Genomic DNA, 20,151 nt, shown 5'->3' with positions numbered 1-20,151 from the left:
GCCAGACACTATAAAACTCTTAGAGGAAAACATAGGCAGAACACTTTACGACATTAATCACAGCAAGATCCTTTTTGACCCACCTCCTAGAGAAATGGAAATAAAAACAAAAATAAACAAATGGGACGTAATGAAACTTCAAAGCTTTTGCACAGCAAAGGAAACCATAAACAAGATGAAAAGACAACCCTCAGAATGGGAGAAAATATTTGCAAATGAAGCAACTGACAAAGGATCAATCTCCAAAATATACACGCAGCTCATGCAGCTCAATATCAAAAAAACAAACAACCCAATCCAAAAATGGGCAGAAGACCTAAACAGACACTTCTCAAAGAAGATATACAGATTGCCAACAAACACATGAAAGAATGCTCAACATCATTAATCATTAGAGAAATGCAAATCAAAACTACAATGAGATATCATCTCACACCGGTCAGAATGGCCATCATCAAAAAATCTACAAACAATAAATGCTGGTGAGGGTGTGGAGAAAAAGGAACCCTCTTGCACTGTTGGTGGGAATGTAAATTGATACAGCCACTATGGAGAACAGTATGGAGATTCTTTTAAAAACTAAAAATAGAACTACCATACGACCCAGCAATCCCACTACTGGCATATACCCTGAGAAAACCATAATTCAAAAAGCGTCATGTACCACAATGTTCATTGCAGCTCTATGTACAATAGCCAGGACATGGAAGCAAGCTAAGTGTCCATCGACAGATGAATGGATAAAGAAGATGTGGTACATATATACAATGGAATATTACTCAGCCATAAAAAGAAATGAAATTGAGTTATTTGTAGTGATTTGTAGTGAGGTGGATGGACCTAGAGTCTGTCATACAGAGTGAAGCAAGTCAGAAAGAGAAAAACAAATACCGTATGCTAACACATATATATGGAATCTAAAAAAAAAAAAAAAAAAGGTCATGAAAAACCTAGGGGCAAGACAGGAATAAAGACACAGACCTACTAGAGAATGGACTTGAGGACACAGGGAGGGGGAAGGGTAAGCTGGGACAAAGTGAGAGAGTGGCATGGACATATATACACTACCAAACGTAAAATAGATTGATAGTGGGAATCAGCCGCATAGCACAGGGAGATCAGCTCGGTGCTTTGTGACCACCTAGAGGGTTGGGATAGGGAGGGTGGGAGGGAGACGCAAGAGGGAGGAGATATGGGGACATGTATATGTATAACAACTGATTCACTTTGTTATAAAGCAGAAACTAACACACCATTGTAAAGCAATTATACTCCAATAAAGATGTTAAAAAAAATAAAGTAACACTTTCTTCAACATTTTTTGAACATTAAAAAAGAAAAATAGAAATGCTTAACACTTTCTGGAATTTGAGACTTGCCATATCAGTCACGCACTCCCAGACAGTCTTACCTAAGCCCATTAGCTTAAAGAAGTCACAGTTTTATAATTTATCATGTGTTAAATACAGGAAGTCGTGTTCAGAGAAAAATTCATGGGATTTCGTTTTCAGTGAGGTCAGGTATAGAACAAAGTTTTATATGTCACTTAGATTTCCTCCTTCTTCTTTAAAAAACAAACTGACAATTAAGAGCTAAAGTCACGGAATAAAGGTCATGAATAACGAATAAGGTATAAAGGTCAACAGTTCCCATCTTTAAAAGTCAGGAAGTAGAGCTCTAATAGCTTTCTAAACATGACAGTCATAACATTAAATTAATTTTGCTTTTCCTATTTAATTCTGTATGCTTTGTTTATACTAAAACAAAGAACTATGGTGAAAGGCCTTCTTGAATAGACGTCTTTATTGTAACAACTGATAAGCTTCCTTTTCTTCTTTACCTGCTCCCTCTGCTTACTTTTCTAGGACTTGGGTTGCGGCTAGTGTCATTGTCTATTTCTCTGTGTGGCTTTTCTCAATGCCTGGAACACTTTTTTGAACAGTTGGTGACAGTTTGATCTGGGTCTATCCTTGACACTCACCTATTTCTCCCCCTCATCTTTCTTCCTTTTATTCTTCACTGTTATTCCTATTCTTAACACTATTTCATATTTAGTGACTATATTGATGTGCTATATATGGTGAATTCAGACCTATATAAAACTAAAATTGATATGCTATAATGTTGGTTCCATTAATATATGTATGCATACAAACATTATCTACAAGTAATAAATGGTTTACATTAAAGTACAGGCATATATGTATGAGTGTGCTATGCAGATCCCCTTCATTTTGCAAATATTTGTTATTCATCCAAGTGTTTCAGGAAGTAAACTGCAAGTCCAGTAGTCTTTTTAACTTATATTCTTCTTCAAAAATGATAATAAACAATTCACCTTAGTAATAAGTGTTTCTTTCTTAGTATTACTAAGACATCATTAATTTGGCCAAAAAAAATCAAAGTCCTATACATAACAGGAATTATTCTAATAGCTTCCCAAAAATGACAGTCATAATAATAAATTAACTAACAGAGTGATAATCTCTTTATTCCAAGGGCTTATGGTCTTGTAGTAGGAAGAGAGACCTGAAAGTAATTGCTCTATAATTATAGCAATCCAGAATAATCTCTGTAGTGAGCAATGTATGACATATGGAAGCAGCAACTGTGTGAGCTTGGGGGAGTTGGGATAACTTCACAGAGGAGGGAGTGTTTAAGAAGAAGCTTAAAGATTTAAAGATTAAGGAGGGCCACAGCAGGGGATGATGAGAAGGGAGAATTATTCCAGAGAAGGCAAACAGCAGGGGCTAAGCATGGAGGAAAAAGAAACCAGTGTTCAGAGAATAAGTGAATTCAGTATTAATATGTGAGAAGAAGACAGTGTAAGAAGAGGAAATATGGAAATTAAAACTGTAAAAGAGGAGGACTGATCTTAAGAACTGTATACCGTGAAAAGAACTATAGATTTTATTCTGTAGAATGTCAGTGTATTTTGATGTCTAAGGTATTTATATCTTGTGCTTTTACTTAATATTCAATTCACTAAAGTTAATAATGCAAAGGCCTAAATTATTTTAAATACTTAAATTCACATAATATAACTTGCTATGCAATTTATACACCTAGCAATTTTTATTTGAATAAGAATAATTATTTTCAGGGGGATCTCTGATTAATGATTGAAAAACTCAGACTAAATTCTTTCAAATCAATAGTTATGTTTATAATAAATTTAAGTAATTAAACTCCCTTACATGTTTCACATTATGTGTATAAATTTACATATTGAATTTTGTTTTTAAGCATTTCCAATATCTGAATGAATAAATTTCATAACTCCACTCAGCAAAACCTCACAAGAACTTAAAAAACTCTTGTAAATCTATTACACCATATCCACTTCTCTTACATACTCCAACTGCATTTGCAATTGGATTCTTCTCATACTTTTTTTTTAATTTTTGAATTTTATTGTATTTATTTTTTTATACAACAGTTTCTTATTAGTCATCAATTTTATACACATCAGTGTATACATGTCAATCCCAATCGCCCAATTCAGCACACCACCATCCCCACCCCCCCACAGCTTTCCCCCCTTGGTGTCCATACGTTTGTTCTCTACATCTGTGTCTCAACTTCTGTCCTGCAAACCAGTTCATCTGTACCATTGTTCTAGGTTCCACATACATGCATTGATATACAATATTTGTTTTTCTCTTTCTGACTTACTTCACTCTGTATGACAGTCTCTAGATCCATCCACGTCTCAACAAATGACCCAATTTCGTTCCTTTTTATGGCTGAGTAATATTCCATTGTATATATGTACCACATCTTCTTTATCCATTCTTCTGTCGATGGGCATTTAGGTTGCTTCCATGACCTGGCTATTGTAAATAGTACTGCAATGAACATTGGGGTGCATGTGCTTTTTGAATTATGGTTTTCTCTGGGTATATGCCCAGTAGTGGGATTCCTGGATCATATGGTAATTCTATTTTTAGTTTTTTAAGGAACCTCCATACTGTTCTCCATAGTGGCTGTATCAATTTACATTCCCACCAACAGTGCAAGAGGGTTCCCTTTTCTCCACACCCTGTCCAGCATTTGTTGTTTGTAGATTTTCTGATCATGCCCATTCTAACTGGTGTGAGGTGATACCTCATTGTAGTTTTGATTTGCATTTCTCTAATAATTAGTGATGTTGAGCAGTTTTTCATGTGCGTCTTGGCCATTTGTATGTCTTCTTTGGAGAAATGTCTATTTAGGTCTTCTGCCCATTTTTGGATTGGGTTGTTTGTTTCTTTAATATTGAGCTGCATGAGCTGTTTATATATTTTGGAGATTAATCCTTTATCCGTTGACTCATTTGCAAAAATTTTCTCCCATTCTGAGGGTTGTCTTTTCGTCTTGCTTATGGTTTCCTTTGCTGTGCAAAAGCTTTGGAGTTTCATTACGTCCCATTTGTTTATTTTTGTTTTTATTTCCATTACTCTAGGAAGTGGATCAAAAAAGATCTTGCTGTGATTTATGTCAAAGAGTGTTCTTCCTATGTTTTCCTCTAAGAATTTTATAGTGTCCAGTCTTACATTTAGGTCTCTAATCCATTTTGAGTTGATTTTTGTGTATGGTGTTAGGGAGTGTTCTAATTTCATTCTTTTACATGTAGCTGTCTAGTTTTCCCAGCACCACTTATTGAAGAGACTGTCTTTTCTCCATTGTATATCCTTGCCTCCTTTGTCATAGATTAGTTGACCATAGGTGCGTGGGTTTACCTCTGGGCTTTCTATCTTGTTCCATTGATCTATGTTTCTGTTTTTGTGCCAGTACCATATTGTCTTGATTACTGTAGCTTTGTAGTAGAGCCTGAAGTCAGGGAGTCTGATTCCTCCGGCTCCGTTTTTTTCCCTCCAGACTGCTTTTGCTATTCGGTGTCTTTTGTGTCTCCATACAAATTTTAAGATTTTTTGTTCTAGTTCCGTAAAAAATGCCATTGGTAATTTGATAGGGATTGAATTGAATCTGTAGATTGCTTTGGGTAGTATAGTCAATTTCACAATATTGATTCTTCCAATCCAAGAACATGGTATATCTCTCCATCTGTTGGTACCATCTTTAATTTCTTTCATCAGTGTCTTATAGTTTTCTGCATACAGGTCTTTTCTCTCCCTCAGTAGGTTTATTCCTAGGTATTTTATTCTTTTAGTTGCAATGGTAAATGGGAGTGTTTCCTTAATTTCTCTTCCAGATTTTTCATCATTAGTGTATAGGAATGCAAGAGATTCCTGTGCATTAATTTTGTTTCTTGCTACTTTACCAAATTCATTGATTAGCTCTAGTAGTTTTCTGGTGGCATTTTTAGCATTCTCTATGTATAGTTTCATGTCATCTGCAAACAGTGACAGCTTTACTTTTTCTTTTCCAATTTGTATTCCTTTTATTTATTTTACTTCTCTGATTGCCGTGGCTAGGACTTCCAAAACTATGTTGAATAATAGTGGTGAGAGTGGATATCTTTGTCTTGTTCCTGATCTTAGAGGAAATGCTTTCAGTTTTTCACCATTGAGAATGATGTTTGCTGTGGGTTTGTCGTATATGGCCTTTATTATGTTGAGTTAGGTTCCCTCTATGCCCACTTTCTGGAGAGTTTTTATCATAAATCGTTGTTGAATTTTGTCAAAAGCTTTTTCTGCATCTACTGAGATGATCATATGGTTTTTATTCTTCAATTAGCTAATATGGTGTATCACATTGATTGATTTGCATATATTGAAGAATCCTTGCATCCCTGGGATAAATCCCACTTGATCATGGTGTATGATCCTTTTATGTGTTGTTAGATTCTGTTTGCTAGTATTTTGTTGAGGACTTTTGCATCTATATTCATCAGTGATATTAGTCTGTAATTTTCTTTTTTTGTAGTATCTTTGTCTGGTTTTGGTATCATGGTGATGGTGGCCTCATCGAATGAGTTTGGGAGTGTTCCTTCCTCTGCAGTTTTTTGGAAGAGTTTGAGAAGGATGGGTGTTAACTCTTCTCTAAATGTTTGATAGAATTCACCTGTGAAGCCATGTGGTCCTGGACTTTTGCTTGTTGGAAGATTTTTAATCACAGTTTCAATTTCATTACTTGTGATTGGTCTGTTCATATTTTCTGTTTCTTCCTGGTTCAGTCTTGGAAGGTTATAACTTTCTAAGAATTTGTCCATTTCTTCCAGGTTGTCCTTTTTATTAGCATACAGTTGCTTGTAGTAGTCTCTTAGGATGCTTTGTATTATTGCGGTGTCTGTTGTAACTTCTTTTTCATTTCTAATTTTATTGATCTGAGTCCTCTCCTTTTTCTTGATGAGTCTGGCTAATGGTTTATCAATCTTGTTTATCTTCTCAAAGAACCAGCTTTTAGCTTTTTTGATGTTTGCTATTGTTTTCTTTGTTTCTATTTCATTTATTTCTGCTCTGATCTTTATGATTTCTTTCCTTCTGCTAACTTTGGGGTTTGTTTGTTGTTCTTTCTCTAGTTCCTTTAGGTGTAAGGTTAGATTGTTTATTTGAGATTTTTCTTGCTTTTCGAGGTAGGCTTGTATAGCTATAAACTTCCCTCTTAGAACTGCTTTTGCTGCATCCCACAGGTTTTGGATAGTCATGTTTTCATTGTCATTTGTCTCTAGGTATTTTTTGATTTCCTCTTTGATTTCTTCAGTGATCTCTTGGTTATTTAGTAACGTATTTTTTAGCCTCCATATGTTTGTGTTTTTTACATTTTTTCCCCTGTAATTCATTTCTAATCTCATAGCGTTGTGGTCAGAAAAGATGCTTGATATGATTTCAATTTTCTTAAATTTACTGAGGCTTGATTTGCGACCCAAGATGTGATCTATCCTGGAGAATGTTCCGTGCGCACTTGAGAAGAACGTGTAATCTGCTGTTTTTGGATGGAATATCCTATAAATATCAATTAAATCTATCTAGTCTATTGTGTCATTTAAAGCTTCTGTTTCCTTATTTATTTTCATTTTGGATGATCTGTCCATTGGTGTAAGTGAGGTGTTAAAGTCCCCCACTATTACTGTGTTACTCTAGATTTCCTCTTTTACAGCTGTTAGCAGTTCCTTATGTATTGAGGTGCTGCTATGTTAGGTGCATATATATTTATAATTGTTATATCTTCTTCTTGGATTGATCCCTTGATCATTATGTAGTGTCCTTCCTTGTCTCTTGTAACATTCTTTATTTTAAAGTCTATTTTATCTGATAGGAGTATAGCTACTGCAGCTTTCTTTTTATTTCCATTTGCATGGAATATCTTTTTCCATCCCCTCACTTTCAGTCTGTATGTGTCCCTAGGTCTGAAGTGGGTCTCTTGGAGACAGCATATATATGGGTCTTGTTTTTGTATCCATTCAGCAAGCCTGTGTCTTTTGGTTCGAGCATTTAATCCATTCACATTTAAGGTAATTATTGATATGTATGTTCCTATGACCATTTTCTTAATTGTTTTGTGTTTGTTTTTGTAAATCCTTTTCTTCTCTTGTGTTTCCCACTTAGAGAAGTTCCTTTTGCATTTGTTGTAGAGCTAGTTTGGTGGTGCTGAATTCTCTTAGCTTTTGCTTGTCTGTAACGCTTTTGATTTCTCCATCGAATCTGAATGAGATCCTTGCCAGGTAGAGTAATCTTGGTTGTAGGTTCTTCCCTTCACTTTAAGTATATCATGCCACTCCCTTCTGGTTTGTAGAGATTCTGCTGAGAAATCAGCGTTAACCTTATGGGAGTTCCCTTGTATGTTATTTGTCATTTTTCCCTTGCTGCTTTCAATAATTTTTCTTTGTCTTTAATTTTTGCCAATTTGATTACTATGTGTCTCGGTGTGTTTCTCCTTGGGTTCATTCTGAATGGGACTCACTGCGCTTCCTGGACTTGGGTAGCTATTTCCTTTCCCATGTTAGGGAAGTTTTCAACTATAATCTCTTCAAATATTTTCTCTGGTCCTTTCTCTCTCTCTTCTCCTTCTGGGACCCCTATAATGCGAATGTTGTTGCATTGAATGTTGCCCCGGAGGTCTCTTAGGCTGTCTTCATTTCTTTTCATTCTTTTTTTCTTTATTCTGTTCTGCAGAAGTAAATTCCACCATTCTGTTTTCCAGGTCACTTATCCGTTCTTCTGCCTCAGTTATTCTGCTGTTGATTCCTTCTAGTGTAGTTTTCATTTCAGTTATTGTATTTTTCCTCTGTGTTTGTTTGTTCTTTAATTCTTCTAGGTCTTTGTTAAACATTTCTTGCATCTTCTGGATCTTTGCCTCCATTCTTTTTCCGAGGTCCTGGATCATCTTCACTATCATTATTCTGAATTCTTTTTCTGGAAGGTTGCCTATCTCCGCTTCATTTAGTTGTTTTTCTGGGGTTTTATGTTGTTCCTTCATCTGGTACATAGCCCTCTGCCTTTTCATCTTGTCTATCTTTCTGTGAATGTGGTTTTTGTTCCACAGGCTGCAGGATTGTAGTTATTCTTGCTTCTGCTGTCTGCCCTCTGGTGGATAAGGCTATCTAAGAGGCTTGTGTAAGTTTCCTGATGGGAGGGACTGGTGGTGGGTAGAGTTGACTGTTGTTCTGGTGGGCAGAGCTCAGTAAAACTTTAATCCACTTGACTGTTGATGTGTGGGGCTGGGTTCCCTCCTTGTTGGTTGTTTGGCCTGAGGCAACCCAACACTGGAGCCTACCTGGGCTCTTTGGTGGGGCTAATGACAGACTCTGGGAGGGCTCACGCCAAGGAGTACTTCCCAGAACTTCTGCTGCCAGTGTTCTTGTCCCCACAGTGAGCCACATCCACCCCCGCCTCTGCAGGAGACTCTCCAACACTAGCAGGTAGGTCTGGTTCAGTCTCCCCCGGGGTCACTGCTCCTTCCCCTGGGTCCCGATGCACACACTACTCTGTGTGTGCCCTCCAAGAGTGGAGTCTCCGTTTCCCCCAGTCCTGTCGAAGTCCTGCAATCAAATCCCACTATGCTTCAAAGTCTGATTCTCTAGGAATTCCTCCTCCCATTGCCGGAACCCCAGGTTGGGAAGCCTGACGAGGGGCTCAGAACCTTCACTCCAGTGGGTGGACTTCTGTGGTATAAGTGTTCTCCAGTCTGTGTATCACCCACCCAGCAGTTATGGGATTTGATTTGACTCTGATTGTGCCCCTCCTACCGTCTCATTGTGGCTTCTCCTTTTTCTTTGGATGTGGGGTGTCTTTTTTGGTGAGTTCCAGTGTCTTCCTGTTGATGATTGTCTAGCAGCTAGTTGTGATTCTGGTGTTCTCGCAAGAGGGAGTGAGAGCACGTCCTTCTACTCTGCCATCTTGGTTCCTAGTCCTCTTCTTATACTTTTTAAGAAACATTTATTTTAAAAAATTTTAAGCGTATAAAAGGCAAGGAGAATAGCATAGTATGCACCCATGCACCCTTCCCCAACTTCAACAATTATTAACTCACTACCAATCTTGTTTCATCTATACCCCATCCACTTCTCTCTTCTCATATTACTTTGAAACTAATACCAAGCATCATGTAATAACAACCATAAATATTTCAGTAGGTTTCCCTAAAAATAGACTCTATGTATTAATATAAAACTTTAAGTCTTCAAATTTCCAGTTTTCTCTTAAATTGTATGTGGGTTTTCTTGTTTGTTTGAATAAGAATCCAAGCAAAGTCTATGGCTTATATGTTTTATAATTCTCTTTCAATCTCTAGGTTCACCCTGTATTACTTTCTTTTTACTTATTGCAATTTATTTGTTGAGCAAATCAAGTTGTTCGTGGGCGTTATAGTTGCCCACAGTCTAGATTGTGCTGATCGCTTCCTCACAGTATAGCTTATGTGTTCCCCATTCCTCTACAAATTGGTAGTTGGATACGGATGGGGGCTTGATCAAATTTAGTTCTATTTTCTAAATATACTTCTTTCTTTATTTAGGTAAGACTCCTTCCTGGCTGATGGTATATTCTTTTATTAGGAGCTCATAATTTTGGCTTAGTCTGTTTTGTGAGGCCAGCAGCCATTGACATTAACACTTAGAGTCCTTACTTTTCAACTAAAATATTAAGTCTAACTGACAAATTTTTAAGTGATGTGACGCAGAATATTCAACTGAATATCTAATGTAGTAAATCTCTTAAATACTACAAATACTTAAAATATTGAACATACATATATTGTCCCAATGATTAGAAACAGATTTTTGTACCATGGGCTTGAATTACTTCATCATTTCTGTATTTAATTCTGAATCATCCAAGATCTAAAAAAGGCTTACTAAGAAAAACAAGTGTCATGTCATGATCAATTTCACCAGGCCTTTACACTTACCTAGGTGGTAAGCTATGCATATGTGTTAAATTTTAAATGTTTGATTTTTTTTAAAAAGTGAGTTTATTAGATAACAGTTTATGACCACATATGTTTATCATCTCAGGTGGAAACTGAGACATGTATATCCATGGCAATTCTTCCTGGGCTACAAGAGTACCCACTAAGCCCTTTTTTTATGGTCTCAGTGATAGCAAGGCACTTCCTGCTCACATTCTCCAAATGGTGTCAATTTCATGTTAGAAAGATCACTTTGGCAGCAGCATGTAGAAGGGACTTTAAGGGTAGAAAAGATGAAGAGCAATTCTCATCACTAGAAGACTGTCCAGAAGGCTACTGCATGGGTCCACACTAGCAATGATAGAATCCTGTTCTTGTGTCTAGCAGGATAGAGGAGAGAGACAGAAGGGGAGGTGCATTATAGGAGACACTAAATACACAGAACTTGCAGAACTTACAGAACTTGATTAATTCGATGTGGGACTGTAGTAGAGTGAGAAATAAAGGATGACTTAAGGCTTAGGTGGTTAAGGGAATTGTGGTGCGATTGACCAAGGTAAGAAACTTAGTAGGAAAAACAGGTTTAGGCTGGGATGAAAGAGGGAAACCTCAGCTTCTGGGATGTTAATATAGAACCATCAGCGGGACATACAAATAAAGATAGATAGGAAGATGAATGGATGGATGGATAGATAGATAGATAGATAGATAGATCGGTAGATAGATGAGTCTGAAACTCAGAAGTGAGGTCTGGGCTAGAGATTTCAACATGAAGTCACCAACATTAAGATAATATGTGAAGCTGTGGAGTTATATGAGAATATGAGACCATCTAGGGGCAAATGTAGAGTGAAAATAAAAATGAGGAAGCCAAGACCGGAACACAAAAGAACACCATCACTTAAAAGGGGAAGTCAGAGCAAATTAACCCACAAAGGAAATTGTGGGGTAGTGACCAGAGAGACAAGAAGTGAGCAGGAGAGATTTCTCATGGAAACAAAGGAGACTCCAGGAAGGCAAAATAGCCAATACTGTGATAAGAGCCACAAAGCAATCAAGTAAGGTGCAAGCTGAGAAGTGTTTAATGGATTTGGTAATCAAATCTTTTAAGAATAGTTTCAGTGAAGGATTAGCAAGGGAAGCCAGATTGTAGTCAATGAAGAAATGAGTAGGAGGAGAGCAAGTAAGGTCGGTGAGTATGGACAGCTTTTTCTACTTTGGGAAAAGGAGGATGGACTTGTGGTAATGTGGAGCATTTAGAAAGGTGAAGAGAAGTGTTTGCCCTTTATGAATGAGAGTAACTTGGGCTGAGGGAGAAAACAGTAGTGAGATATTTAGGGATGGGGAGTGAAAGAAGAAGAACAATAATAGTAATATAAATAATATGATGACACACAGAAGAAAGCGAATAAAAGGAGTAAAATATCTGATCATTCAGATAGGATTCAGAACACAGATGGAAAGAAGAACTTCGGTAGGGACAGGTAAGGATGTGCGTAACTGTAGATAAGCTTGGGAGTTAAAGGAATGTATTTTAAGAGAGTTCACCCCCAATAAGTGCTATTTTATTGGTGAAATAAGAAACAAGATCATCTGATGAAAAGAGAAAGGAGAGGAATAGGAGATCTGAGGGAAGTAATGAACGTTTTGAATAGCCATTGGGAAGAATGATGCAAGAGAGGGTTGACTAGAAAAAAAGTGTAATGAGATTATAGAATAGTGTTGGGGGTAGAGCTGAGACTGAATATCAATTATTGGTAATATCCTAAATCAGTAAAATGGCAATTTTCCCCAGCTATGCAAATCAACCCAAGAATAGAAATAGAAAATATAGATGGTTCCATAAATCACTGGGGATTCATGCAGCCCAGGTATTGATAGCTGTTATGAGCAGTTGGAGTGAAGTGGTTTGGAATGAAGCACCTTGGAGTCCAAGCCACAAGTGATGGAAGCAAAACCAGATGGAGAACATCTGGAAAAGAGTGATGAGTCAGGATTGGAACTAATGATCTTTGGAATCTGTACCATACAGCCAATCATATACCTTAAGAACCCAGAATTGACTTATTGACATACTGTCATTTTAACAGAAAAATATTTCTGCCCTGAAACTAAACTACTGATTAATTGTAGATGCTCACTTTGAATGGGCAGTGCTGTGCTCAAGCTCCCCGATTCTCCATTTTTTGCAGCAGTAGTGGCATCAATACAAGGCTAAAGCCTATTCTACTGACTTCTGAAGTTTTAAATCAGAGCAGATATGAAAGAGAAGAGTTATTTTTAAATGATCCTTTTATTCTTTTTTCTTGTTCATTGTAAGGGGAGCATCTACTTGTTCCATTTTCACTTTTTCTTCTCTCTTGTTTTCAGAAGCCCTGTAAATGAAGAAAATCAAGATAGTGTCATACACTTTGATGGTAAGAGACGAAAGATGCTTTATTTATTTGTTCCCTCAGATACGGAAGTTTGAGTTAATCATTCTCATAGGATCATTAATGGGTCATTATCATCATTGGTCCATGCAAGACCCCTCTCTTGTTTTACTTATTTATTTATTTCCTTTTATCTCCATGACCCACTCCCTTACCTTCCTCCCCCTTACCAGAGACAAATATTCTAATGTACTTAGTGTGTGTCTTTTGTACATATTCTTTGCATGCTCTTGTATGTGTATATGTACATATTTCAATTTACATAAACTGTATATTATAGCTCACTCTGGCCTTTTTTTTATACTCAACACAATGTGTTTTGCGGGGCTCCTCCATGTTGTATATGTATATTTAATTTCTTTCTGTTAACTACTGCACAGCACTCCATGGTATGCATCCTATGCATTCACATTTCACCTTCAACTCACTGGTACCACAAATAATAGTTCAATGCACCTTCTTGTCCATATCCCCATGTGGACCTCTGAGAGCCTTCCTTTATATATATCCAGCAGTAGAGTGGCTGCTTGTAAGCAATGGCATATTCATTTCAACTGAGTAGGATTAGAGTGCTCTCCAGAAGAGCTGCATCTCTGTGTACTCCCGTCACAGGGCATGAAGATTCCAAGATGCCTACCTTTTGCCAGTGCATGGTACTATGCAGCTTTCCAGTTGTTTCCAGTCTTACATGCATAAAATGATGTCTTGTTTCATTTTCATATCTCTGCTTGCTGCTGAGTTCGAATACTTGATTTGTTTATTAGCCTTTGTGGTTTTCTCTTCTGTAGGTTTCCAGTTCCTATTCCTTGACCATTTTTTTCTTGGGGTTGGTATCCTTTTCTGGCTGACTTGCAGGAGTTCCTTTGTATTCCAGATATTTATCCTATGTCAGTTGTAGACATTGCAAATATCTTCTCTCATTCTGTCCATTGTCTATTAACTTAGTCCATGCTGTCCTTCACTGAACATAAATATATTTTGATATAATCAAATTCATTAATATTTACTTTGTAATCTATACTTCTTAAGTTTTATTTAAGAAGTCCTATCCCTAGGAAATACAAATATTATCTTCTGTTTTCTTCTATGAACTTTATCCGTTACAGTTAGGTCTTTGATCTCTTTGCAGTCCACTTTTGAGGCGTTAGTAGAAATCTAGCTTTGTTGTCTCATGGACAAAGCCAGTTATCTCATTACCATACTCTGAAATCCACCCTTTTCTCATTAATTTATAATGCCACATTTACTATATTAACTCTATTGGTGTGTTTGTGTCTTTTCATATATAGGTATGTATGTGTGTGCATGTGTGTTTCTATTTGTGTGTGTGTAAATTTGTGTATCTGTCTCTGAGCTCTCTGCTCTATTCCACTGGTCTATTCATTTGTATATCAGTTCCACACTGTTTTTATTATTATTGTTTTAGATGATGTCCTAGTACCTGGTAATTTATTGATATTACCAAACCCTTGAGCAGTAAAATATCTTTAAAAAAAATCTCATTAACTTGATTTGTTCGACACATGAAAGCAAATCCTTGGGAACAAGTAAGTTGAAAAGTGTGAACTAGTTGTGATTTTCTGGTAAAATCTTTGTTCCATACTGCAAGCCCACAAAACCAAATGTTCATGCTTTTCATAAAGAGAATAAAGAGTGTCTTCATTAATTTTTGGCTTTTGCATTATTTTATGAAAGTCAGTGAAATGATTTTATAATTAAATTACAAGATTCAAAAAAGCCATAGTAAGAATCTAAACTACATATTCTATTTTGTACTTCTATACCTTTGGTAAATTATAAGTTCTGTTACATGATGAACTGTTTTGAATATTATATTACATCTAATAATCCTGTATTAAAGCACTTCTTAATTACAGTATATTAAATTGTATTCTTTTTTTAAACACTTTAGGAACGGGAAATCTGGATGAGGTCAGTTTTTTTCCTTCTCATATTATATTGCTGTAATTAGAATATGTAACAATTATTGTGATTCATTTTCTATTGATATAAACCAACAAATGAAAATCCTTATGAGTAATGGTGATTGTTTTCCATTTATAATCTTATTTCATCTAAAATGCTTGAGACATTAAGCACCCATTATTACACTGACTCATAGTAATTTTGTAATGTTAAACATAGACTGAAGTCTGGCTACACATCTGAATTACATAGCAAGATATAAAATGAAATCTTTCTGTGCTTCCTTTTCCAGTCTATCTCTAAAAAGGAAACAAAAATATTTTAAATAAGCCAAATTGACACACAAATGTATGCTTGTTTTACTGATTATTTGAGCAATGTAATATGTGTATGTTCCCTTATTAAATAATTACAATTAATCATTATTAATGTTTTTCTTGACAGGAACAAGAGAGTGAAGGAGAAACATATGAAGACATGTATGAGTTACATTTTTTTACCATGATATTTTCCTTCTAAGATGAATATAATGATTTGTATGAGGGAGAGTGGAGGGATATTCAACACTGGGAGGGAAAAGCTGTATTGTTCAAATGACTGGCATATAATGATAACCTTTATTTCAATAACAAAGGACTAAAGATTCTTTTCTTGTCTAAGGATTTTACAGAGGACTCTATTAAAATGCCATCCCCGGAGAGGTCAGAGGCCTGCAGCCCACTAGATAGCCCACAGGCAGGGAATCACAGGGGCCGGGAATCTGATTTCTTGATCTCGGTGTGTCCTTGGGCACATGAATTCGTGTATACGTTACAATGTCCTCACCTAGACAGCACTTCACCTCACAACCTTGCTATGAGAGACGATTTAACACAGCACCAGATGCCAAAGTTTTAGCCTGCTAAACAGAAAGGTGTTAGAAAGGGTTCCAAAATGGGTTTCTGGGTAGCCCGAGACTAAGAAATTTCTTGGAAAATGAGTAGAGGTAGAATGAATATGTTATTTTATCTTTTGTTGATTCAAATATGTTAATTTTCCCTACCCAGTTCTTATTCAACTAATTCTGACTAAAGTTTCTGAATTAAGGTTTGCACATGTGTGTACAAGTGCATGTGTGTACGTGAACTTGTACTAGTGAGTGCATGAGAGAGAGAGAGAGAGGAGAGATTAATTCTATTCATGCCGACAGGCCGCAAGAACCTTTATAAACAGTGCTTTCCACTTGCCTGCCCGAGCTGTAAGGGCAGCAGAACCTTAGGAAGGCATCCTCATTTGAATGCCTCCTGCTGGCTCTAAGCACAGTCTCATACACCCAGGAATTTTGACAAGCCTTGGCTTTATACCTTCACCTATACTTCTTCACATACTATCTTCTGCTCTGGGTAGAAACCTCTCTGGATAGGGAGCCCTGACACATCAATGCCCGTGGATGCTAAAACAAACTTACAATTTTAATCCACAGAGAAACATCCAAAGAAAGAGAGAAGAAAAGGGAAAAGGAGGAAAAGAAGAGATTAGAGCTGGAGAAAAAGGAACAGAAAGAGAGAGAAAAGAAAGAACAAGAAATAAAGAAGAAATTTAAAGTAAGAGCTTTCTTGCCAAAGGGTGAAGAAGAGTAACCTCTTTTTATAACTTCCACACAAAAGGGGCACAATCCTTGAAACCTTACATGGTCGGAGAATTACTTAATCATTGTTTTCTAAAGAGTAACTACCTTCACAATCGTAATGTTTTTGTCCAATAATCTCCTTTACCCCTGCACTAAAAAACGAATGCAATAAAATCCAAATAAAATATGATGGGAGCTCAGGAAATTTTATGTCGATGGAGTGAAAGAGTACTTGATACTCAGACCCATCTTGACTCTCCTTGTTATGCATTTCCTTTTATCCTACTCATAATATGAGCTCAGGACCACACACATACACATCCCTGTGGCATGTATTATAGTGGTACGAGGGACAGAAGTGTCTCTGGATTAACCAGACCTGTCGCAATAAAGCTCCGTGAGCTACGCTGACTGCTGCTGTCTAGACCTGACTTACATTTTTGCCTTTATTTTAGCCGATGTACATGCTGACTTTTGATACCTGCTGTTTCTCCTCCCTCTTCATCCACCTGGATTTCTGACCTCTGTCTTCTCTGATCTCTGATTTCTAATTGTGTGATTTCTATTACTACCACCACTACCACTATACTTGCGGCCTATACTCTTTTGGCCAGCATGTCTTTGATGACATGGCCCATCTGGGGTGGGTCTAGTATGTCAGCTATAGCATGATTATCTAGTTACAAAACTATTCTTCACTATAAAAAGGATTCATATCAAGTTTCCTTTAAATATTTAATTCCTCCTGAACATTTACAATATGGTTTGAATTATAAAAATGTGATTTATATATAATTTCCCAGTATATTGATTATAGTAAAACAAAGATTCAACAGCAGGCAAAGGGAAAATGTAAAGCTTAGAGTCAGTTGGACAGATGTGGATTCAAAGTCCAACTGCACATGCAAATTATGTGATCATGGGCATATTACTAAACTTCTCTGAACCTCAGATTCTTATTTTTAAAGTGAGTCAATGATACTTCTCCTGAAAGTTTTTTATGGAATTAAATAAAATAATGCACGGAAGGCACTGTATCTATTATAGGATCTCATTCAATTTTGCTTACTACATATAAGCAAAATTAAGATTACAGTATGAATACTAAAACATTTTACTCATACAGAATGTATGGCTACCAATGTTTACAGTTTTCAAGTGGAAAACATGAAAAATTAATTTCTTAAATGAAAATCTTTATAACATACTTTTTATGAAGAGATTGTTTGTAGTTTTGAAGGAATTGTGTGAAGCTTTCCCTTGTGGGTTTTTTTTGGGAAATCAGTTTTGCATTGTTTCACTCATTCATTTGAATAATATTTGTTAGTAAGAAAAAAATAGGATATGGAAGACATACCACCAAATGTGAACTCAAAAGTTTGTCAAGACTGGGACTTTACACGCTATATTCCTTCCACAAAATGTTAATAGATGTTCCAATTAAATAAATAAATGTGAGAACTGTTACATAGCTTCACATTTCATTATTTCCAAGACAAAATATTTCACATTTTAAAATTCTGATATTAAGATGCATTTTAACATCGTTGGCATATCAAAATTTAAATTAAGCTATTTTCTTTCTTTCTTGGTGGTGCATAATTAATGATATGTCTCACAATTCATCGCATCACAAGTTCAATAAAATAAAGTAGAGCTTCTTCAAAACTCACAATGCATATTTGCATATCAAAAGGTCCAAGAAATTCTGTTGAAAAGACACCAATTTAGGATTAGGAAATGTTTAGGATTCATGACCTCTAAACTAGATTATTCCCCTGCTGTCAAGAAAACACTGTACTATTCAGGATATTAATTTAAAAACCTCTCATAATATTTGTTTGTTATTTTTATTATTCACAAAGCTATTTCTAAACTGTTGTCTGTTTATAGCAGGTAATGTCTACTCCAAGTTTATAGGTAGACAAGTACCACAAAGTTAAAAAAAAAAAAGAAAGAAAGAAAGAAAATGCTTTTCCCACAAGTACAACCCACCACCACCAACCCTTGCTGTTTTAGGCCTGCAGAGAACCATCAGAATAATTGCACAAAGCACAGAGGGGAATAACCTCTGTCTACCAAGCAAACCACCAGCATACCCCATAAAAACACATAGCACCCAGCATGTCGTACATAAGTGGTATTCGGTTATCAGTGGCTTTCTCTGCAAATCTTCCACAGAGTTCCCGAAGTCAACAGATCACTGCCACTCTCTCCTGGCCCCCGAGCATGTGCTTACCTGTTCTTTGCTGGTTCTGTCTGACCTCTGCAATTTTCCCCTAACCCCTCCTCTAAGAACATTCACCAGGAATGACATTCACCCTCAACTTCTAGTTCAAACTTGTAAATGTTGGAAATAGGCAGGTTGGCAAGTGGTGGACATATTGTCTTTCAAAACCACATTCCTTAAAGATGTTCTGAATAGTAAAGAAGCCAGTCGTGATTTTTTTTTCCCTCTTTGCAGCTAACAGGCCCTATTCAAGTCATCCACCAAGCAAAAGCTTGCTGTGATGTCAAAGGAGGAAAGAATGAACTGAGCTTCAAGCAAGGAGAGCAAATTGAAATAATCCGAATCACAGACAACCCTGAAGGAAAATGGCTGGGCAGAACAGCCAGGGGGTCATGTGAGTGCACATTTTCCTACAGCTTCGAAGTGTTTTCTATTTGAGCCAATATTAATGTGAAAATTCTTCCAAAGCTACTCATAAGCTTTAAGTTGGGAGCACGTTACAGGGTGGACAAAGATAGGAAGATTTTAAATGACAGGTAGAGCTCCATCTTCACCTCATCTGTGTAATCTTTTTAGTGGGGAAAAATGTAAATATTTATAGTATCCCAGGGAGGAACAAAGAGCATTAGGTTCTTCATCGATGTTAAAAGGCAAAAATGATTCATATGAATCACTTTGGAATCTTGAAAATAGACTCTAGGCTTACTCCAAACCACAACAGCGTAAGACTTTGACAAAGTACAGTGAAACATGTGTCAACAAGTCTATAAATCAGAATTGCAAGCAAAGAAATAAAGGGAAAATTTAAAGAGTAAGTGTGCAATTAATATTTTATTCACAACTTTATGATATTTAAGCTACAGTTACCCAAACATAAATTGTTCCCCTTTTGGTAGACGGCTATATTAAAACAACGGCTGTAGAGATTGACTATGATTCCTTGAAACGGAAAAAAAACTCGCTCGGTGCTCTTTCATCAAGACCTTTTGAAGATGACCAGGAAGTATATGATGATGTCGCAGAGCAGGAAGATGTTAACAGGTACGTGTAAATACAAATTGTAAAGCAAATCACATCATCTCTTTGTCAGAGATTGTGGATTTTAAGGTGCTAGAATTTTACTTTCCCTATTTCCTACTGCTCTCTATCACTAAACTAAATTACCATTTACAATCACTTCAATATGGATGAAAAGTCATTGGAAACTCCATAGTCTTTTATTTTACTCTTTGGTTGTATGTATCAAATACTACTTGAAATATAATGGGCCATTTGCCAGATATTGCCAAACGTGTTGTCAATCCAAAATGCTGTTTTACAGTATTTATTCTGATTTGATCTTAAGGATATGCCTAAAGTAAGTATGACTTTGTAAAATTGAAGGATGAGATGTAGAAGTTAGCTCTGAAAAATATAAAGTGTTTTTCTCTGAAATCTGAGTCTAAATATATTCGTCGTTCTTATTTAAAAACATAACAGACAAAAATGCTTTTTAAAGCCAACTCTACTTTGCTCTTTAAGAGTAAAAATGTAAAATCCCCTATGATCCCTGGCAATCAACTAAGGGTCCAACTTTCCATTCATTCCACTAGAATGGCATGACCTTCCCCACAAGAATTATGGGAACATCTTTCTGGGGTAGAGGAGCCCAGAGGAGAGTCTGG

General features: G+C 36.4%; 1 protein-coding gene across 1 annotated transcript in view; it reads left to right on the top strand.

Annotated features, from left to right (window-relative positions):
• FYB1 (FYN binding protein 1) overlaps window positions 1–20,151 on the top strand; it is a 115,675-nt gene that overhangs the window by 70,369 nt on the left and 25,155 nt on the right. The window contains exons 4-9 of the mRNA XM_068535269.1: window positions 12,661–12,707; window positions 14,635–14,654; window positions 15,093–15,127; window positions 16,111–16,231; window positions 18,722–18,881; window positions 19,384–19,528. Of these exons, the coding sequence (XP_068391370.1) occupies window positions 12,661–12,707; window positions 14,635–14,654; window positions 15,093–15,127; window positions 16,111–16,231; window positions 18,722–18,881; window positions 19,384–19,528 (528 nt within the window). The remainder of the gene's footprint in view (window positions 1–12,660; window positions 12,708–14,634; window positions 14,655–15,092; window positions 15,128–16,110; window positions 16,232–18,721; window positions 18,882–19,383; window positions 19,529–20,151) is intronic.

Source organism: Eschrichtius robustus, chromosome 2, assembly GCF_028021215.1.
Source record: "Eschrichtius robustus isolate mEscRob2 chromosome 2, mEscRob2.pri, whole genome shotgun sequence".
Taxonomy (NCBI): domain Eukaryota; kingdom Metazoa; phylum Chordata; class Mammalia; order Artiodactyla; family Eschrichtiidae; genus Eschrichtius; species Eschrichtius robustus.
This window is presented reverse-complemented; position numbering and strand designations above follow the sequence as displayed.